At 33.0% G+C, this 22,614-nt stretch overlaps 6 protein-coding genes and 1 long non-coding RNA gene across 7 annotated transcripts; 4 read left to right on the top strand and 3 right to left on the bottom strand.

Moving 5' to 3' along the window:
* The first annotated feature begins 197 nt into the window (after nt 1-197).
* LOC146529115 (uncharacterized) lies at nt 198-6,316 on the top strand. The gene is made up of 4 exons (XM_085202301.1): nt 198-775; nt 1,658-2,547; nt 4,484-4,619; nt 5,041-6,316. The coding sequence occupies exons 1-4, from the start codon at nt 304-306 to the stop codon at nt 5,322-5,324; spliced, it is 1,782 nt and encodes a 593-aa protein (XP_085058427.1). The 5' UTR covers nt 198-303; the 3' UTR covers nt 5,325-6,316.
* LOC146529114 (SCY1-like protein 2) lies at nt 5,823-12,009 on the bottom strand. Its single transcript, XM_085202300.1, has 6 exons — nt 11,767-12,009; nt 10,856-11,691; nt 9,657-10,329; nt 9,266-9,485; nt 8,267-8,446; nt 5,823-7,826 (listed from the first exon to the last, which is right to left on the bottom strand). The coding sequence occupies exons 1-6, from the start codon at nt 11,891-11,893 to the stop codon at nt 7,367-7,369; spliced, it is 2,496 nt and encodes an 831-aa protein (XP_085058426.1). The 5' UTR covers nt 11,894-12,009; the 3' UTR covers nt 5,823-7,366.
* A 249-nt stretch (nt 12,010-12,258) lies between these two features.
* On the top strand, nt 12,259-13,146 carry amrt (TM2 domain-containing protein 2 amaretto). The gene has a single exon (XM_085202294.1). The coding sequence runs from the start codon at nt 12,445-12,447 to the stop codon at nt 12,973-12,975; it is 531 nt and encodes a 176-aa protein (XP_085058420.1). The 5' UTR covers nt 12,259-12,444; the 3' UTR covers nt 12,976-13,146.
* Nucleotides 13,147-14,706: 1,560 nt separating this feature from the next.
* RpS13 (ribosomal protein S13) lies at nt 14,707-15,720 on the bottom strand. Its single transcript, XM_085202295.1, has 3 exons — nt 15,561-15,720; nt 15,270-15,397; nt 14,707-15,036 (listed from the first exon to the last, which is right to left on the bottom strand). Exons 1-3 carry the CDS (start codon nt 15,581-15,583, stop codon nt 14,732-14,734), a joined length of 456 nt encoding a protein of 151 aa, XP_085058421.1. The 5' UTR covers nt 15,584-15,720; the 3' UTR covers nt 14,707-14,731.
* A 431-nt stretch (nt 15,721-16,151) lies between these two features.
* On the top strand, nt 16,152-17,201 carry ND-B15 (NADH dehydrogenase (ubiquinone) B15 subunit). Its single transcript, XM_085202296.1, has 2 exons — nt 16,152-16,379; nt 16,450-17,201. Exons 1-2 carry the CDS (start codon nt 16,242-16,244, stop codon nt 16,660-16,662), a joined length of 351 nt encoding a protein of 116 aa, XP_085058422.1. The 5' UTR covers nt 16,152-16,241; the 3' UTR covers nt 16,663-17,201.
* LOC146529109 (uncharacterized) lies at nt 16,947-20,997 on the top strand. Its single transcript, XR_014879040.1, has 2 exons — nt 16,947-17,081; nt 19,789-20,997. It is a non-coding gene; the product is annotated as an uncharacterized LOC146529109 (long non-coding RNA).
* Nucleotides 18,309-20,871, bottom strand: Trs31 (trafficking protein particle complex subunit 31). Its single transcript, XM_085202293.1, has 5 exons — nt 20,720-20,871; nt 20,381-20,507; nt 20,141-20,224; nt 19,378-19,476; nt 18,309-18,794 (listed from the first exon to the last, which is right to left on the bottom strand). The coding sequence occupies exons 1-5, from the start codon at nt 20,869-20,871 to the stop codon at nt 18,696-18,698; spliced, it is 561 nt and encodes a 186-aa protein (XP_085058419.1). The 3' UTR covers nt 18,309-18,695.
* Nucleotides 20,998-22,614: the final 1,617 nt, after the last annotated feature.

Here is a 22,614-nt window from a genome sequence, read left to right as displayed (position 1 = left end):
ATAATTAAACTTTTAAATATTATTTTTCTCATTAATAGGAAAACATATTAAATTTAAGTAGTTTTTGAATTACTTATTATTATCTATCATAATAAGAAAGTATTTATAAATTAAAAGCACATATTTACACAGATAAAGTAAAATTTCAAAACACATAAACATAGTTGGAGTGGCGGTGAATTCGAATAATATAGAACACTAGATTACAAGAAGCGATAATGATAAGATAACACGTCCATATCTAGTGCATTTTTCTAAGACCACCTTTATGGTCATGAAGGCGTTGTTTATTGGCTAAAAACCATGGAAAACCCTCGAAATGAAACCGTGCGGGAGGACAGGGATGAGATTAGGGTGGAAAACTTGCATTTGGACCGAGTGGTGGCTTCCCAGCCGGAAATAGGCCCAACTCCTCCAGATGGTGGTTACGGATGGCTTATTGTGTTTTCAGCGATAGTGTATCACATAACAGTGCCAACAGTATTGATTTTGTATGGACTTGTTATTTTAAAATCAATTAAAGAAGAGGATCATGAAGAAGGAGAAAAAATGAGGATATGGGACGTTGATATAGCACTAGTGCCAGTTATTATGGTAGTAATAAGACTTCTATTAGAATCATGGTGTAGAGTTGTACTAAAAATATTTAATATGCCAAGATTCACTGCGCTGGCCGGCCTCTGTCTGACTGTAGCAGGAATCCTGCTGTCCAGCTATTCAACAAATATGAACAGCAACGATCATATTGTGAATATTTTTGCGGGAATTTTCGCTGGTGAGTACAAATTTCACGGTCCCATTGAGAAATATGTAAAATATTCATTTTAATTTAAACGAGACGAAGGTCACACTATGTGACGCGAATTATAATTTGTTATTTTGTATGTATTGAACGTTTCTAAACCATTATAGGTGACAGATATAATATTTTATTGGCCAACTATTATTTGCCACTTTGTCATTGTTTTGAAGTACTTACGTTATATTATATTATGTATATGTCTTCATTAATACATTTGTTCTTAGAACACTTGTTTACATAATGATTAACTTGGTAGAGTTGGATCCTTTTGTTTTGTTTGAAATTATAATTTTATATTGATTAATGTATAATAGTGTTTTAAATTTTCAAATATTCTATTATTATATATTTCGTATTATTGCGATGAGAAACTATAGTACTACTTAGGCACTATGTAGTTAAATCTTATAATAAATTCAAATAGGTACATTACACGCGAACAAGTATGAACATTTGTTTTAGGGTAGGAATAGGGAACCTGCGAACCTAGAGATAATATATGTTGTTGTGTGGTTCCACCACTCAGCATATAATGTGACAAATCGGGGCAGAAAGTTGTGAAATAAGTATCTTGTCACATTTACAGTCACTCACTTGTGTTCCTGCGCCACGACTGGCCTTTATTGTCTTTCACGGGCATATATTTAAAAAACATTTTTCACATCAATAGCGTAATGAATTATATGTAATATCTACTAATTAAAACGTTAAAGTGAGCTGAGCATAAGTATAGATCGCTCTAAATAACGACCAAGCGAGGCTATAACAAGAAAACTTCTTTTCTAGACTCTTCTTCTGTTTTATTTTGTGACCTAATTACTTATTATGATATTTTTGTTTCTCTTGTGATTTTAGGTGCTGGTTGTGCTTTGACAGGACAGCAAACAGAAGTTATCATAACACATTATTTCAGAGAAAAGATCACGGTTGCTCAAAGACTTGTACGAATGGCACCTTCGTTGGGGAATGTCTTGGTGACACTACTAGTTGGATACCTTTGCACTGTATACACGGGTGATATAGTGATAATGATCTACGGAGCCATTATCATGCAGAACTGTTTCTTCCTAGCAGCATATACTCGACCGATTTATATAGAAAAAGTTATCCGAACTACCTATAATATGCTTAGGGCTGTAGAAGACGATGATGAAGTCATTTTCTCGAATCAAAATCAAGGAAATCAGCGTCAATCACAAGAGAATAGGACAAGGCCAGCCACGGTGGCAGAAAATGTGGTATCGACCCAAGACGAAGAAACTGACGTTGTTGTATACAATTCCCGCAGAAATGCTAGAGAAGTTCTCGATCCTGAAATGCAGAATCGAGAAAACAACACTCAGCCACGATTTTCCTCAGATTTTAGCACAATGTTCGATCGTTCATCAAATCGATTTTCTTCTGATTTCGGAGCTTTCGATATAACTCAGTATGGTGGTGTTAGTGGATATCAAGAACTTGAAAGTATAGATAGAGATGGGCAAATGCCACAGCCTTTGTACAGAGAAACGACAGTAAACGCCCATTCAGGTAGCCTCGTGTTTTCTTCTGATATAACTCCAGGTACTGCTAGAAGGACGGCGTCGTTGAAGAAGAATTTTATCACAATCATGAATATGTTGCTTGATTTAAATTTCTATTTATACACGCTCTTACATTTGTGTACTACGTACTCTATACTTATTCTTGGACTGGTATTTCCGCCGATGTTATGGGAACTGAATCCATCTATGAATATTTGGTCGGTAAGTAATATTTTTAATTTGAAGATCTGTTTGATTAAAGTAGAATAGTACGGAGAAATGCTTAATATTATTTAAGATAGGGTAGGGTGAGTCCCTAATACATATTACGTATGTTAGGTAAATGTCTCAAACAAAAACAAAGCTTTATTAGCGATGTAAAAAGCCATATTTAAAACTGATTGCACATTGAACAGCACACATAATAATTCTAAACACATTTACTTATAAAAAATGTTATGGAATTAGCTATGTACATCATTAAATACATAAAATACTTTTATTATTTCTCTATACCTATTGCAATTAAAAAACGGTTTGGTTTTAACCGATTTTGTCACATTTCTATATTTTTCCAATCGAAAGACATGATCTTCTAATACAGGGTGAGTCATATTGAACTTTCCGGTTTTGGAAGGACGTTGCACGAAGAAGGGAAGGAGTAGAAGGGTGGGGATGGTGTCATTAGACGCGCCATGACATGCAGTTTTAGTGTGAGCAATGGCTTGGTCGGGACAACATCGTGCGTTCGTAGTTGAAGAGTTTATTAAAAATGGCGGCTCCGTGATCACAACACAGCGTGCGTTCCGTTCACATTTTGCTATTGGTCGACGTGATCCCATTCCCACTGGACCAACAATCAGAAATTGGGTATCAAATTTTAGAGCAACATCATCAGCATTAAAAACAAGACCACAAGGCCGAATTAGGACGTCAACGTCAGCGGAAAACGTGGATAGAGTGCGGGCTTCAATTCAACAATCCCCTCGGCGTTCTGTTCGGAAACATGCCGCTTCACTAGGATTATCTTTCAGTAGTGTCCGCAGAATACTGCATAGAGACCTTAAATTTCACCCATACAAGATTCAGGTAGTGCAAGAATTAACAGTTAGAGACTTAGACACACGAACAAATTTATGCCGCGACATTCAGCAGATCCCCTGCACTGCTGTTTTGATCTTCAGTGATGAGGCACATTTTCACCTCGCCGGAACTGTCAACAAACAGAATTTTCGATACTGGGCTGAGAATAACCCACGAAACCTACACGAACGACCACTTCACAGCCCTCGAGTGACAGTGTGGTGCGCTATTGCAGAGTTTGGTGTGTGGGGTCCCTATTTTTTTGAAGAAGATGGTCAAGTCGTCACAGTTACCTCTGCTCGGTATTGCGACATGCTTGAAACTTTTCTGAAACCGAAATTGGAGGAATTAACGCAGAATCATGACAACGATAACATCTGGTTCCAACAAGATGGTGCTACAGCCCATACATCCAGGCGTTCAATGGAAATCCTGCGACAAATGTTTCCCGGTCATCTCATTTCTTTGCGAGGTGACGTTGGGTGGCCGCCGAGATCACCTGATTTAACCCCCTGCGATTTCTTTCTCTGGGGTTACCTGAAGGAAAAGGTGTACACGCATCGTCCCCGAACCATCGATGAACTGAAGGCTGCAATCACGGAAGAAATCAATGCTATTCCGCTGAATATGACTCGACGAGTAATGGACAACTTCCGGGAAAGGCTTCAGCAGTGTGTGGTCAATGGAGGTAGACATTTACAGGATATCATTTTTAAAACCAACTAAATTAAAACTGCATGTTATGTGCTTTCAAACAATAAAATAATTTTTACTGCATGTCGCTTTGTTTTTAATACACACCTTATTGAAATCGGAAAGTTCAATATGACTCACCCTGTACAAGATACGGGGACTCTTCTATATGCGTTATTTAAGACCATCGTTCAATACCACTAATAATTCGGTGTATTTAAAGTTCTTTCTCGCTCTGGCAAGATAAAACGTGAAGTCCGCCATCAAATAAATATATCAATCTAAATGGTTTGATAGTATACGGCGATTTAATATTTTAATATTTTGTTTTACAATAATAAAGTAATTTGTATTAAACTAATTTATTAAACACTATTTTTAGGTGGCATCAGTGACAGCGATTGCTCACGTAGCTGCTCTATTATTCATATTATTCTGCATAGCTTTACCAAAGAATATTAATGAAAAAGCAAGACTATGTGCCGCCTTCTGTGTATGCGGTGCAATGGGCTTCTATGGTAAGTAACTAAAAAAGTACCAGAATATGTTTATTAATTTAAATAATTTATTTATAGATTAAAACAATAGCATTTTGAATCTCATGTGGTCGGGTGCAATGGGCTTCTATGGTGAGTAACTAAAAAAGTACCAGAATATGTTTATTAATTTAAGTAATTTATTTATAGATTAAAACCATAGCATTTTGAATCTCATGTGGTCGAGTAATTTAATATAAGTATATTTAATATTTTTTCAGGAAAAATTATAAAAAAGTTAAATAAAAACATGCATATCTTAAAAATTTGCAGAAATATATTTTTTTTTAACTGCATCCGAATAATTAATAATTAAATATTTCTGCTTTATTGTATGTACCTGATAGACTTGTGATAAAAATATTATTTCCATTACTTCACTAATAAAATATTTTTTTTTCAGGTATTACTCTGTCTGTTAGCAAAAGTTTCCTCGTCGTCTGGTGCATGTTTGCTGGATTTTCGACTGCTGCATCAAGTATTTTACAGCAACCATTATATAATGCTTTAAATGAGTTCGATACCACCGCCACCATGACTTCAGCTAACGTTATAGTTGCTATAGTTTTATTGATTTGGTCTCTTGCATATAATTATGAATATAAAACTTGTTTTTTCATTGCTAGCTTATTACAAACGGGCACAGCGTGTGTGTTCTTTATATCATCGTTTAGAAGACGAAGATAAATTTATTTATTATAGGTAAATAATTGTATAGTCATAGATAATAACTTATCGTATAAATAATGATTTTATGAATGAGTTACCGTACCGTACCGTTTTTGTAAAGGCTTATATAGTCTGTGTCGACTGTCATATGACTTGTCGTAGCGCTAAATTTGAACAACTTTAGTGTAAGTAGCTTTACTGAATGTTATTTTTTTTTAAGATTTTATTTTTATTTAAATTTTAATAATTCATAATTAACATTGCTGCCCCTTTATACTTAATAAATATGAAGGATTAATAAAGGTCAGTCATAATAAAACCTAGCTATATCAAAAACGTGTTAAATATACTTTTATTTCCAAAAAATACATTTTCTTTTTTCTTAATTTTTGATGAAATCAGTATAAAATAATCTAGCGCATTTTCCAAAATAATTTTTGCATGAAAGAAGATTCTGGTAATTATGTTCTACAATTCAAAAGAACCGTAAAGTCATAGCGAAATAAAAAACAAGCGAGATTTTTATAATTTTTATTATATAGGAGATCATTACTTAACTATACAATAAAATAAAATGTTTCAGTGCTAACTATGTAAAACAGTGTAACGTGTAAAATAATATAGCAACTTAACACTGTATAACGTGACAGTGACACTTCATATTCCACACAATCTTCGAGATATAGTTTGTTGAGTGGTACGAATTGAACTCAATGCCGCGCTTTTGCTTGTTACCAGAGCGAGGAAATGAAAATCAGGATTCATTCACCCCAGTGGGAATCGAACCCACTACCGTCGCGTTCACATTCAACAACAAAGAAAGTTTATATAAATGAAATGGAATTATTTACAAAATTAGTTATAAATTACAATATTTTAATACTATTATTTTATTTTAACATAAGCATTGCAGTTTTTTATTTATAAAATGATAATATAAGTACTTAAGTACATTGATAAATGTGAGAAAATAAATTCATTGACAAAATAAAGTTAATATGATTTTTTAATTTTTGTTTTAATTTACCGAATTAACAGTGACATAAATATTTTGTTCCATATTATAGCTTATCTTATACAAATTTATTATTGCTACAACTTATAAAATAATATTATCTATAAATAAAGTAATATAGTAATAGGAATGTTTCAAAATTACCATAATAATACCTAAAATTAAAGTGTTCGACACCATTGTGTAAAAGAGTATACCATAAAATTAAAAAATATATATTGTTAGAAACTATTGAAAATATTAAATAAAGTGGGAAAGGTAATGAATTAAAACAAGGCTTCAAATAATTATTAAACAACCAAAGGGAATTATCTAGCAGTCTAATAACAATATCTGGTTCTAAAGAATCCATCGGGCAGAGTGACGTTAGCGATCCTTTTCTTTCGGTCGTCGTTGACAGCCCATAAAAGTGCCAGCCAGTAATTAGAGTCGTTCTTATATAACCTCTATGGTCATTATTTCTAATTATTTCTAACAATATATATTCCTATTTATTTTTTGTTAGGGGCCATCCATACATTGGATCGCAAATTAAATGTAAGCGCGCACATCGATTTAATTTTTTGCGACGATTTGAAAAGTTAGTTGTCTTGACAAATGTGAGCATGATGTGCAAGCATGTGAGCAGAGAATGTGATCATAATTAATTAATAAATTATATGGTTGAATACTATTTTATACAAAAAAAGTAATAATATTAATTTTTGTCATTTTTATATGTTTTTTTAAGGCATGGTGTTTAATTAGGAATTATAATAAGTTCATATTCCAACTGGAAAAGTATTGATTTCAAATCATAATATTCTTCCACGCTCAATCTACAATGAATGAAAATAACAGAATTCTATCTTTTCTATATGTTTACAAAATAAGTCAAGTTGAAAACATATTAAAGACATTAAAAACAATCTTGTTATATTAATTCACGCAATTGACGAATTTTAGATTCTAAGAATTGAAATCTAAATTATAATTGCCTATCAAATCACAGATTATAAATAAATTTTAATAAAAAAAATAATAAATCCATTTTTTAAAATACAATTTAACTCAACAAATCCATCATTTCACTGTTACTCAATTTTTTTACATTATTATTATTATTAGTATTAGTATTTTGCGTCTGTGTAGGTAAAAGAGATTCAAATGCTGACCAGTCTTGCTTCATATTAGTTTGATTATTTTGATTATTTGCCCATTTATTATTGAAATTGGCTGTTGTACTTTGATTTACTACATTTGACGGACCCGTCCATGTATTTAAGGCAAAAGTGGGATTAGCCATATTTAGGTTATAATTTGGGACAGACTGATTGATAAATTGAGGCTTGGTTGATTGATTTGGTTGATATTTAGTTGTTAATTGATTTAGATTTGTTTGCAAAAGGGAACTGGTTAGGTCAACAGGTTTAGGGGTTTGCGGAGGGGGTATAATTGAAGGGGTGGGGATTACATTTGGTGATTGTTTTGAGAATTTTCTTGCTGTCTCTTGTTGTTGGGCTATTCTGTAAGTAAGAAAAAATATAAATTAAGCAAACATTTTCTTATATATAGTAAATTGTTGAGATAAAGGGATGCACAACAAGTAATATTTTTAAAAAGAAACATTTTTAGGTATATGATATAATGAGGAGTATATGAATAATAAACATAAAGTTTTTTGACTTGGGTTTATTCAAAGGACGACAGTCAGTTGTCAATGTCAATTGTCAGTTAGGAAAAGTTCAAGATCAGAACATCTAACTCTACAATGTTTATTTATTTAATTAACTTACTCAGGCAATTAAATTACATGTCACATATTACTTATATAGAATTGGATGTAACGCGGAAATCGGTGTGTCTGTACTAGGTTCTCTCTACCTATCACTTGCTTAGTTACTATTTATGTAGGACACAATCTGAAACTAATAAAAATCAAATATACAAAAAAATATATTAATACCTCTGTTTATCCTCAATACTTAGTGAGCTTGCGTCATTATTTTTTGCTGTCGTTTCACTTTTTTCCGGCTTCGAGTTGAAGGCAAAAGGGTCTATCCCGAGTCCAGAAAACATTTTGTCAATATCATTTTGCGGAGTTGACACTAAATTTTCTGGTTGTGTTAGTGCTTGCTCCATTACTCTGTTGAAAAAAAAAGACATTTTGGGTAAAATTTGCAATGGGGGGCATGACGGCAAACGCGACAGTTCTGGAGTTCTCCACTCGAGAGAATTCATTATTGTCATTTTCTTGTTAAGCCGCAGAGCACGCAATATCTCGTATAATGATTTTTAAAAAAGTAATATAAATGTTATAGAAAAAATTAAGAAAATAAAATTTGATGACTAATTAATCAATATCACAGTAGGTTTCTACTGTCTAGCCTGCTATGTGCTAGATACAGCTTGAAGTTAGCTTTTTTATAATAATAATGACGTTATTAATAATCACATAATATATCACGTTTAAGAAGTAAACGTAATAATTCCAAAATAATTCGATTAAATACCAAAAAGGCCCAGGTAAAAGGCCAAGAGTTTGACTATAACATGACGGTTGTAGATTCGATCCCCACTCGAGGAAATTAAATATTTATTTAAATTTATATTTCCATTTCTTCACTCTGGCGAAGCAAAGCGCGGTGCTGAGTTTCACCACTAAACACGCAATACCTCCAAAATTCGACTGAAAGTGGGAAACGGAGTGTTTTAACACTAGGTTCCTTCTGCCTACCCTGCTGTGTGCGGGATACTGAGTGAAACTGATTTTTTTTTAAATACCAAAAAATATTTCAAATAGAATTCAATAAATTGTTAAATCACTCAAAAAAAAATTTTACCTTGAGCTTAAAAAAACTTACAACTGCATTTTGAAATATTCTAATAATCCATTCAATATATTATTTAAGATACTCAAAAATATCACTAATAAAATAAAACAAAGAAATAACAATAAACTTACTTGGATTCATTTTGAATGGAATTGAGTTGTTCCAACTTTGTCCTATGTTCAGTTTCAACTTTGCCTATCATTTGTTTCACTAAAGATATTAGAGCGTTGAATTGATTTAAGGTTAGGCCATTCTCTACGCACAATGGTATGAGAAAGGGTAATACTTTGGTTGCCGTCACTTCTTTAGTTATACCTAGTTTCTTGTGGCTGAGTGCTAGTTTGTATATGCCTGAGAATTGAAATTTTTTACAGTATATACCTCTTAGAAGGCCAAACATTATATTATGTTAACTAAATGAAAAAAAACATTAAATACAAATATCTGCTATTTTAGTCTTAGCTTTGTTGTACTTAATTTATTTCCATAGTACATATTTTGTATATTAAGCTTGTTATTTACCTAAAATACCCATCAAAACCGCCGGCTCCCGAGACGGTATCTGTGGTAAAAAGGGAATAATTTCATCCAAAACCAACCACTTGTCCAAATGCTCCAACAATTTCCCCAAACATAATAAACAATTAACTCTCACAGATATATAATTTGTACCCAAACACAGTCTTTTTATACGTGGCAACAATGCATTCTTCATAGCCGGGTAATCTATTAAAGAGGCAAATGTTGGCAACACTGATAAACACAATTCTTGTATTTGCTGAGCATCTGATTCTAACGCACGATATAACATTGGTAATATGTCACTTTTTACTTCATCCCCTGGAGTTAGTTTTAGGAGAAGCTCCATTTTTTGCATGAAAATTAGCAAAATTTGTATTGGATCTTGGATTAACATGACAGGTTTAAGCACAGGCAAGATATACTTAGCATATTCCTCTTTTGTTGAATTCTCGGCTATAAGTAGAACATTTGGTAGTACAAAGGGCACCATAGGTGGATTAACAAATTCCTTTGTGAGACACGGTAGGATACGGTAAATGCAAATGCGATGCGGCATTTTTTGTATTATTTGCGGGAGGCCTTTATAAAATTGCGATTTCTGTAAATTGTCCCATTGGAATAGTGAGTCAAGGTAATTCAATGTTTTCACACCAATATCTTCAAAATAGGGGATCTGAAAAATATATTTTTTTAAGTATTTAGTTTACCTTTTTTTTATTATACACCTTTTGGATATAGCAGGCTGGCATAGAAAACGGGCCCAGAGGCTTCTTCTCCTATGCATAGAGACCACATCTTTTTGTGCTTTACACAAAGATATTGTTTTCATAATCTAATTTTTTATAAAATTCTTTGTTATAATTTTACTCATCTGTCTAAATCAGATAAATATTAGAAATATCATATCATTGGACGACCAATCCATGCCTCTTGGGAACCACCCAAGTTTCAATTAAGGTAGCCAGAGGGAACTTGAGAACCTAGTGTTAAAATACTTCAATTCCCATTAACACACATCCATTCCCCACATTCCACCAAATCATGAACACCATTTTTGTTATCAGAGCAAGGAAATATAAATATTTAATAGAATTATAATAAATAAAAATATCTATAATAAATAATAAATCAAAATAGATTGAAATATGACAAGAATAACTAGAAACCCATAAACAAATAATAAATAATGTTATACATACCTTCAAGAATTGATGAGGGTCAGGTCGTAATTCAGGAGTGACATTAAGCATCAATTTTACAAACTCCCTTAACCCTTCATTCACACAAAGTAGTCTTGAAGGTGGCAAATTTCTTATTTCATTAACAAATCTTTTGAACTTTGCATAATCATTGCCAATATTACCTAGAGTTAGATGCCCTGTACTATGAACTGAGTAAATTAACATGCCAAGTGAATAAATATCACTAGCTGGGGAATGTGTAGCCGATAAAATATATTCTGGTGCTAAATAATCTAAAATAGGTTGTGTTAATGGTGGCATGGCTTGACAGTACTCATTAAATGGCCAAAAAGGAGCTGATCCTGCCATACTCTGATTAGCAATGCAGAAATCGAAACCAAATATTTTCCAAGCTCCCTGTTGATTTACAATTATAGATTCAGGGCAGATGTTATGATGAAGAAGTTTAACATCATTATGCAAGAAAGCTAGACCTTCGGCTATTTGCATTAAGCCATATTTAATTTCAACTTCATATAATTTGTAATTAACTAAGTTTGTTGGTATCGGTTGAGGCATGTTTTCGGAATATCCGAGGATATTAGCTAAGCTTGCAAATACAGGTTCAGTGGCAAAAGCTAAACTTTCTCTGCTTTCTTCCAAACTATGTTGCACTGTCAATATTTGTGGGTGTCTCAGTTTTGTGAGCTGTACAATACCTCGTTTTAATATATCGATCATAATGTCTCTGTCCGTTTTCGACCATCTGTCCAATTGTTTTTTCTCGAATACAAATATTGATGCTTCTTGTTTTGTAGATTTTTTGAAGCCTTTGTAAACTTTCCATAATAGACCTAGAAATAATCAATATTTATTAATTTATGTACCAGTAAAGAGTGGTAGGTACAATATTATATCTTATAAGTTACCAGGGCCCGCGCTAGCTATGTATTGAGTCGCTTCAAATTCCCTTGTAACTGGGTTTCCCGGCAGGACTCCGGACAATTGTGACACTGTATTACTAACGGATGAATAAAATTTGTTAAACACGTCCATTTTAACTTAATTTTAATGTATTGCGAAAATAAGAATCATCACAAAAGGAATAAAAAGGCAAAGCCCAAAGATCACCAAAGATTAATTTTAATAGTAACAGTAATGACAGCAAGTGTCAAATGTCACAAATTACAATAGTAAGGTAGCATTTACGGATATGGCTATTTTATAAGTTTAAATTTTTAAATTATATAAATATTACATATCTTACTTCTTAATCGTCTTTCTGTAATAAATGATCCTTTATTAATTTAAAAGATGTTATAAAAAAAACATACTGGAATATCAAAATTTAAATATTATAGAAAGCAGCAAAATATGTTGCTCATATATACCATATATGATAATAACAAGCATGCTTTATAAACTGTAAAATTGTCAAACTCAACATAATACAATACTCGAGGATTTCATTAATAATTTATATTTTATTTACCTTTTAAAATCTCTGATGAAAGATTTTAAGTTAAAGTTAATACTGTAGAGTACACAACACAACTACTTTTGCCTTCCCTTTCGATATGAAGTTATATAAAAGACAAAACTAAATTATGAAATTGCTTTGGATAGTTTTCCTGTTCCTTCCATTATGTACTACAGAAAGTGACCCATATTTCAAAGAACCATATCGTCCTCTTGGTCCATTGGTGAAATGCAGTTTTCTACCCCTCGAGTTCCTAGACTGCGACGAGCCAGTCGATCACAAAGGCAACGAAACCGCTAAAAAAGCAGTAAAACATGGTTGCGTTAAATTTGGAGGTGTTAGATACGAGAATGTAGAACGAACACAAGTGCAGTGTAAGGCGTTAGATGGTATTGAGTGTTACGGGAACCGAAGCTTCTTGAAAGACGGATTTCCTTGTGTTAGATACTCAGGACATTATTTCACTACTACTTTGATTTACAGCATTCTTCTTGGTTTCCTTGGAATGGATAGATTTTGTCTGGGTCAAACTGGTACAGCTGTTGGAAAGCTTTTAACTTTAGGTGGAGTAGGTATTTGGTGGATTGTTGATGTTGTTTTATTAATAACAAATAATCTACACCCTGAAGATGGAAGTAATTGGAATCCATATGTATAAACTAATTCTGTGGACATTCTATTGATATAAATGTATAGAAGTGAATATTTAACATTTTCTTTGAAAGATTGTGTATAATTAAAGTGTAGAGGTTTTAAATTTTACAATTGTTTTACTAATTTCTAATTCTTGTTACTCATAGGCGTATCATTATAAAATATATTTTCAATATTGTTTGTTTCCTTTTCCAATTACTGTTTATAATCATTATATTTGTTATGTATTAAATAATACACTAACATTGTGATATTCAATTAAATGTGACAGATATTGCTCTCAATTAAATATTTTATTAACACAAAGTAGGGTACAGTGCTTCTTAGATAATAATTTAGAGTCATTAGAATGAGTTTGTTAATGGATAAACTATTTGTGTTATCTTCCCTGTATAGTATATGCTGTTGGTAGAGGAGGGAGCCAGGTGGGCCATGCTCACTCCAGAAATTTTACTTACAACAAAATTTGCTCTAGCTAAAAAAACAACCTTGTTCAAAGCTAAAGTTCAGGCCCCCTGCCCAGAAAATATCTCTAGATGCGCTAATGACTAGACAAAGCAACCTAGACTTCTCAGCAGAACTGCCTTCTAAGCTTGTAAGTCTTATATTTATTGAATTGGATGTACTTATTGGATGATTTCAAAATGTACTTACAAAAGTTTATCAGAATAAAGAATTACTTGAATTTAGTGGTAAGAGGATTCATTCTTGTTTTCTATTTTCCCAATGCTGTGGAATATCATACAAATGTATGGGTATATAATATATTGGTATGAAAATTGTTTAATTACTATTATCATAAAATTTCATGGTCTTTTAAAGCATAAAGAAAATGTCCAAATGTAAAAAAAAGAAAAAGATCAAAAGTGCTTATGATAGTGTATTTGAATATAGAATATTTTTAATTTTAAAAGTAACCATTACTTTGTGTGGGTTCTCATTAAAACAAGTTGACACTTGTCTTGACAAGATCGCCTACCTTAATTGATGTTAATTTTTTTTTCAGTTTCACATTGTATCCCACAGTAAGGTTGGCAGAGGGAATCTAGTGTTAAGACACTCCGTTTCCCACTATCTGCCGAATTCTGAAGGCATTGCGTGTTGAGTGGCAGAACTCAACACCACACTTTGCTTCAAAACCAGGGCGAAGAAATGGAAATATAAATGTTACACCGTTGTGCCGCTGCCGCTATATTTTTGTTATCAGCTTTATTTATTTCCGCACTCAGCAGCATAGGCAGAAGAAAGAAATGAAAATACAAATATTTCATTTCCTTGGGTGGAAATCAAAGCCACAATCACTCATGTTTACGTTCACACACTTGTGCTCTCGCGCCATGATTGACTACTTTTATTGTATATTTTGATTAAGCCAAAAATAAATTCCTCCAATTATCAATGATTAAAGATTATTTTTTAAATTTTAGAAGAGGCTAGCCGTGGCGCACAAAGTCCGACTATAAACGTAACTGGTTGTTTCAATCCCCACTTGAGGAAATGAAATATTTATTTAACTTTATATTTTTATTTCTTCACTCTGGAGTTGAGGCGAACGCGGCGAAAAGCGCGGCATCGAGTTTCGCCACTACACTCAACAATTTGACGGAAAGTGGGGAATGCCGTGTCTTAACACAAGGTGCCCTCTGCTTACCGTGCTCTGTGCGGGATACAGTGTGAAACTCAAAAAAAACAATAATTTCACTTTTAAGAACTAGACAAAAAAATAACAAAAACAGAAATTTTACATAGTTTATTTAAACTTAAGCCACTAAAGCAGAGGCGGTGCTAGACTCATATTTCCAGTTGGGGGGAAGCACACTCTTAGTCTTGTAGTAACGAGCCAGTCTGTGAATTCTAGACTCGACAAGAATCAATCTAAATTTGCTGTCCTTGTCCTTTCTATTACGTTCCAAATGCTTCCTCATGGCTACTGCCTTCTTGATAAGATAGTATAAATCCTCGGGTAGATCGGGAGCAAGGCCCATAGCTTTCATGATACGTAGGATCTTTTTGCCAGTGACAAATCTCACTTGGGCCACTCCATGTGAATCCCTGAGCATGACGCCTGTAATTTTATAAATTTAGTTATTTAATATGATTATTTAAGAAAATTTTTCAATTTCGGGTCAATGCTGGCTTACAGGTTTAAACGAATTTTGTACTTAAATTAATTTGTGATATTTTAGACTTTCAAGTTATATATGTTATTTCACTCGAAATATAACTATATAGATTCAAATTAATTATAATCACTACGAATAACTGAAAATGATAAGACAAGAAATTATGAATACACACCAATTTGTGAGGGAGTAAGACCCTTTTTGCCGAGCTTGAATATTTGTTCCTTAACATCGTCTGCGGTTAATCTTAACCATGTAGGAACACTGCGGCGGTACGGTAACGCCGACTGCGAGATACCCTTACTGAAACACAAAATAACACACTGTTGTAACACGCCATGTGGTACGCTCGAACGTCGAGTATAGGTTAGACTGTCACTTTTGCTAATAAATAAGTTGTTTAACATTAAATTATATATAAATTTTGTGGATTATATATAGCCCAATTAAATTAACGTAAATTTACCCAGGTGCGTGCATACGACCCATGGTTGCGGCTTTTTACAAAAATCGCCGATCTGACAACGACAACAAGGGGAATCGAAAAGATGGTTACCGGAAGATGTTGATTCGTTCACTTGTCTATGTTTATTTATCGTTCGTTCATAGAATAAATGTTGCTAGTTTTTAAGCGGTTTTATTTAGCTCACCCCGTTTGTTTATTTATTTGTATATTTGTTTGGGTCAAATTTAGTAATTGTTTCAATTAAGTTCTATTGTCTATACAAACTGTTACAATCTATCTGTGTTTTTTTATGTATGCTGTGCCTATTTCCGTGCTCATTATTTAATATTCTGAGAAAGACAAAGGAACGTTGTGTATAATATTACAATCCGCGCTTTTTATTCCGCATACTGAGGGGCCAAAGACCAAAAAGTACTACATCGTTGTTTTGAAAATATTGTGACATAAGTACAAATAAAATCTAATATATAATATACTTGTTCCCACAACCGCTATCTTTGCCAGTGTGCAGTCTTAATTATCTGTTTATTCATAATGTACATTCAGATAAAGAATATTAAATATAAATGTCAAAACGAAATGACATTTTAACTGACAGCTGTCAAATATTTTGACAGTAAATAACCTGCAATTCAATGGTTTCCAAATCCAATTGTTAAAACAATTCGATATTCGGTAACAATGGCTGAAAAATATGGAATATCTGAAGGCCACTTCAAACTCATCCAAGCGCAGGCTGCAAGACGCGCTGATATGAGACGTGAATTCTTGAAACAAAGAACAAATCCTTGGAAAAACGCCTCCGAAGCTGGCTATGTTGTAAGTTTCATTACGTAATTATTTTTTTCTGTTTGTTATTTGTTTATAAATATTTAATGCTTTCTTTTAGTTCGATGAAGCCCATCAAAGATATATTTCTATGAAAGTAACTCAATTCGATCACTTCAAACCGAATCGAAGGACCTCTATATTCGGTGTATGCACCGTTGTTATTCCAATGCTTGTATATGGATATATTATCAAAACTGACCGAGACAACCGGGAGGCTAAAATCAGAAACGGAGAACTTTTATACAAGGACAGGCTTTTCAAACTGTGTTAAATCAAGTGAAGTACATGGGAATTATGTTTAGAAATATAGCTTGTTATAATCTTTAATACATTTAATTTTATTTATTTGTTAAATGTTTTTTTCCTCAACTGTCCATTTAGAAATAATACTGGCTGTAACAAATTTGATCTTGAATATAACTATTTAAAAAAAATAAATTCACTGAGTTTTGTTGTAAATTTTCTTTAATAATACAAATTTGAAAATATCTCATTATTAAAAAAGGTTAATTTAAGTTAGAAAACTAAGAAATAATAGAAAAAAAAATAACAAGCATGGATGATTGTAGGTTTTCTGATATTGATTGTGATGTAATTAAGAAACAGATAGAAAGAAGAGAAAAATATAGAAAAGAATTTTTAAAATTAAGAACAGATCCTTGCAAGCATTCTCAAGAAGCAGGTTATGTTGTAAGTTGTATTTTATTTAAAAATAATATAATTATTAATTTACTTATTTTTGTGTCATTGAGATGTACCACTTGACACACAATGTCTCAAATTTGAAGAGAAAATGAACAATGGAGTGTCTTGGCATTGTTTCTGTATACCTAATCTGTTATAATTTAGACTTGGAATTTGTTAGCAGTAAAGGGAGAAAAATATCCACAATTGTATCCATAATATTAAGATTCTACTTTTGCATACAATGAGCATAAATCATTATTTATTTATTTAAATTACTATAATCGTTTTTTGTTAGCATCTGTTGTTGTCCCATACTTTTTTCCCCTATCATTATAATATTTATTATATTTATTTATCAACTAGCGGCCCGCTCGTGGCTTTGCTCATTTATGTTGATCAACTTTTACTAAGACGGTATATTTACATATCTTAGAAATTAGATGGGCTGCTAGAGTTCCATGTTGGGTACTCCAGACCTTCATTTTTGTTATGTGGGATGGAAATTGTTTGTTATGTTGTTCAATTTTCCCCAAGGCAGTATATCTCTTATAGTTTAGACAGGCTGTTAAAGTTCCACATCAGGTATCCAGATTTTCAAAATAAAATATAGCCTAGATGTAGACATAACAGCTACTCAACCAAAAAAGTTTCATTCAAATCCGTTCAGTAGTTCCGGAGATTAGTGTATACAAACAGATGAATAACTGTTTATTGTCTGTACAATCAGACATTTTTTTGTGGATTTGTGCTCTATTAGTGTTTCTAAACCCCCATCAATTATTATTTTGTGAATATATTTAATGTACTTGAGACAACAGACGCACCATTTTTACTCTCTTATATGTATAGATTTAGAGAGCTTTAATCATAATAATTATGATTTCAATTTTCCACTCTGGCAAGACTGAATTGCTGAAATGACAGAATGAATTTCTGTTTCCACATTTGGAAGAATGAAATACTCACATCAATACAAATGTGAGATACAGCATGAAATTAAAAAAAATATGTTTATCTTTTCTAGTTTGATCCTGCACATCAAAGATTTATATCACTCAAGGCCTATCAATATGAATATTTTAAAGCAACCCCAAGGAGTGCGTTGACAGGGTTCCTTATGATTTTACCAATGTTTGTTTATGGCTATTTAATTAAAACACAAAGAAATAAATTTGATGAAGATTGTAGATGTGGACGAATTAGATATAAAGATAGAATTCATAGACTTGCTTAAACATATATTTTTTATTTATTTACCTTTTTTATAATATTTAGATTTTTTGACAATGCTGCTTATAAAATTAAATTGTGAAACATTATTACTTCATAATATGTAAACATGCAATGCCTCCACAATTCGGAGGAAAGTAGTGAATAAATGTAACATAATACTAAGTTCCCAGGTCGCCTCTGCCTACCCTGTTATGCATGGGATACAGGGTGAAGTTAAGAAAAAAAATGTAGCATAAAGTTTCTAGAACATCATAAAAAAATTAAAACTAAAAGCCATTTTTACATTTAAATTATGAAAGGACAATGCATTAAAAGTATATTTTTTTCATTATATTCACAAACTATAAAGATAACATAAGCCTAATTTAAATTTATTATTTTGATTTATCGGTCATCTAAACACTTGTCTCTGGTTATAACAAAATCTTCAAACTTGACCATATAGGTGGTGCCTTTGTGCCAATGTGCTGTTACTTTGGCTGGCTGCAAAAAGGAAAATATTAAAATTCACCATATTGTTTTTTAAAGCGTCATCTCTTAGAATTACCTTTTATAGGCAAATGGAAATAATTATAAAATTCTAACATAGCATGTTTAACTAAACAAACAGTTGATCTTTATAATATTAATACAGATAGCAGGGCGGCACAAAGAACCTATAACATTTTTAATTATCTTCTTAGTTTGCAGTTGTTGGGTAGTGACCAGAATAAGGAATGATTAGCTATTCTTATAGTTGACAGAGAGGAAATAGTATTAAAACACTATGTTTGAATTGTAGACACAGTTGAGTAACAGAACTCACTTTATCATCAGAGATGGGAAATGAAAATATTTTACTCCCCTAAGTGAATATCAAGCCATATTCACACTGTATCCTGCAAAGTGTTAAGACACGCCATCCCCCATAATATTTGAGACAAAGGATGTCGAGTGTTCTAGAGTACTACTATGAGAGGGAGGAAATGAAAATAATTCATTTCCTCCTTTCCATTGTCACTTCTACAGACACATGCTGTGTTAGTGTCACAAAATGTATTAAGAAGTATAGTATAAGAGTACTTACAAATCCTCCATTAGTTAAAACAGCTTCTATTATTCCAGCATTGAATGAAGCACAATTGAGAGAGCCTTTGTCTTTTGGTACACTTATGAATTTATTAACCTGAAAAAAAAATTAAGGCATTAATTTGTCTTGTTTTTTCATTTAGTGAAAAAAAATATCTGACCTCAAATATTAACAAAAACAATGTAGGGTTCATCATCCTAATAGTGAGACTATGTGATTCTTAAAATTTTCATCCTTTGCATGTTTGTATATGCATATGTTCGGAGCTGACCTAGACAGATTTAAATATTTTTTAAGAATATTTGAAAAAACTACAAAAACCTTTAAAATGTGTTGTTGGGTCTTTTCAGTTTTAAAATGATTATTATCTTTACATGATTTAATAGATTTTTTTTTTTATGGAAAAAGGACAAGGCAAACGAGCGTTTGGGTCATCTGAAGATGATCACCGCCGCCCACGACCCCGTGCAGCACCAGAGGAGCTACAGGTGCGTTGCCGGCCTTTGAGGTGGAGATAGACGCGCTTTTTGAAGGTACCCATATCGTACCGACCTGGAAACACTGCCGCGGGTAGGCTATTCCACAGTTCGGTGGCGCGTGGAAGGAAATTCCTACGAAACCGCACAGTAGTGGAGTGCCACGCATCCAGATGGTGTGGATGATATATATAAGTTTGTGACATGCTGTGCGGTTAGATTTGTGTTTTATCATTTCAAGAAATGTTTTTTTTTTATTATAACAGACGCTTAATGTGACTTACCAAAGCATCTTTTTCTATTATGTAATAAGTCCTCTCATCATCATTTGCATGTTCTAATTTGTCTGCTTCTTTACCAAATAATATCTAAAATAAAATTTTGAAAAAATATCTGAAAAATTTTCTGTACCAATATAAAAATGTGTATAATGAAAGAAAAATTATATTGTTTTTTTTAACCAGTAACTCTGGGTATTTTCTCCCTGTATGTATAAAATGTGAGGCTGAAACAAAACATATTACCTTCCAAAGAGTAGATTTGACAAATAGTAACATGTTAAGTAGTTTGATTTCCCTCTTACTGTTTCTTTCCCTTACAAAATATAAATCAAGTAGTCTTGTTCCAACATCATGGCCCATTTCAGATAGTCTATAAAAAATACAAAATAATTAGTGACTCTCATTAATGTATGCTTATAGTACTCGGTTGCATGCAGGGTAGGTGAATCCTCACTTTGACTAAACTAACCAAGGAAATATCAAATAACAGAAATTACTAATACATCGAATGTTGTTTGGAATTACTCTTATCCCAACTGTTCTACAATGCTGTCAACTTTATAAATTAACGTAGCTACGTACTTGGTTTGCAGCTCATGAATAGAATGTGATCTATTTTGGCAATATTGAACAATCTCTGAAAACAACAGGGCGTAGAGAGCCAAAGAAACTTCCCCTTTTCCTTTGCTTAAAGGTTTATCCAGTATGGAGGATTTGGATCGACTAGATGACATGATTACTTAAAATCAATAAATAAAGAATGCTACAGTTAAAGATTCATTAAATTATCTTATTTTAATATTTTATTTATATGGCCACTAAAATCAGTATACAGAAAATAAGTGCAAATGCAAGCAAAACAGTCGAAGTTGACTAAAGGATGACAGTTTGTCAAAATTCTAATGTCAAAAACTACGATTTCAAGCCACAGAATATTAATAATGTCAAAAAACTTAATTATTATTGTGCTCAACTGGCACGCTCGAAACGCCATATATCAAGAATTCAATTCAATTTAATTAAACAAAATTAATTGCTCATAAAGTTGTTGCTAATTTAGCATGTTATTTTAAAACACTACTGACCAATTTTTTTATCTTCCATATATTATTTTTTCGTCAACTGCTAATTACTAACTTCTAATTTAAATATACCTATACTTTAATATACTTTTATTAAATTAGTTAATCAATTTTACATTTTTAAATATAAATTATTATAAAAAAGATACATTTAAAAATATAAAAAAAAAACGACTCTTCCGAGGGCGGGACAAGGGTCCAAGCCATCGGTGGCTAGGGCTCGAGAGAGAGGAACCTCCGCACAATACGTGCCGTCTCAAGTAATACTGCCTTCTGTATCCGGTTCTTGATCCAACAGCTAAGCGATAGCCTCTTAAGGTGTTGGTCGAGGCTTTTCGCTAGTAAACCGTTAACTGAAACCACTATCGACACAATGATAGTCGCATTGACATCCCACATGGCGGTAATCTCATGGGCTAGGTCCAAATATTTAGATTGTTTTTCTTTTTCGGCCTTCACGAGATTGTCATCATGTGGGATAGTAACGTCAACAATCACTGCGTGGTGCGCCACTCGGTCTACTAGTACTATATCAGGTCTATTGGCAACAATATACCTGTCAGTAATAATACCGATAATAAGACCGATCCCAGTAGAGCAAAGCACAGCTATTTTCAAGAACAGACATGGGATTGTACCTGTAGTAAGGCACCTCCAATTCTACAAGGCCATACTGAAGAGCAAGTTGCTGGTGTATTATCTTGGCTACTTGATTGTGGGTATGCAAATACTCGCCATTAGCAAGATGAGAACAACCAGAGACAATATGTCTGAGGGACTCGCCAGGTCGATGACACGCCCGGCAGATGTCGATAGTGCCATCTTTCATAATATGTCTCTGGTAGTTCCGTGTCTTGATAACTTCGTCCATAATTGCACAGACAAAACCTTCAGTTTCTCCGAAAAGATCCCCGAACTGTAACCAAGATAATGATGAAGCAGTATCCACGTCCTGGCCCACTAGGGCTCTATGGAATCTACCATGTAGCTCCTTGCTCTTCCATACAGCCGTGCGATCAGAAGTAGTAAGTACTACAGGCCGACGCCAGTTCTCTTTGCCCAAGGAAAGAGGAGTAAGGCCTTTGTCAACTGTTACCACATCCTTGTGCATATCCACGTCAATCTTGAGAAAATATTCTCTAAGACTACATACCTCGTGGTTATGGAGGTTCTTGACATTTAAAAAGCCACGACCTCCACACTTACGCGGGATATACAGTCTCATTACAGACGAACGCGGATGGTGCATTCGGTATGTCGTCAACAATTTACGTATTTGGCGATCTACAGAGTCTAACTCAGTCTGTGTCCATCTCACAATGCCAAAAGTATAGGCTAACAGTGGCATAACCCAACCGTTAAAAGCACGCACCTTGTTGCCACCAGATAAAAAAC

This window comes from Heliconius melpomene, chromosome 18 (assembly GCF_056956725.1).
Source record: "Heliconius melpomene rosina isolate 202511_hmr_F chromosome 18, ASM5695672v1, whole genome shotgun sequence".
Taxonomy (NCBI): domain Eukaryota; kingdom Metazoa; phylum Arthropoda; class Insecta; order Lepidoptera; family Nymphalidae; genus Heliconius; species Heliconius melpomene.
This window is presented reverse-complemented; position numbering and strand designations above follow the sequence as displayed.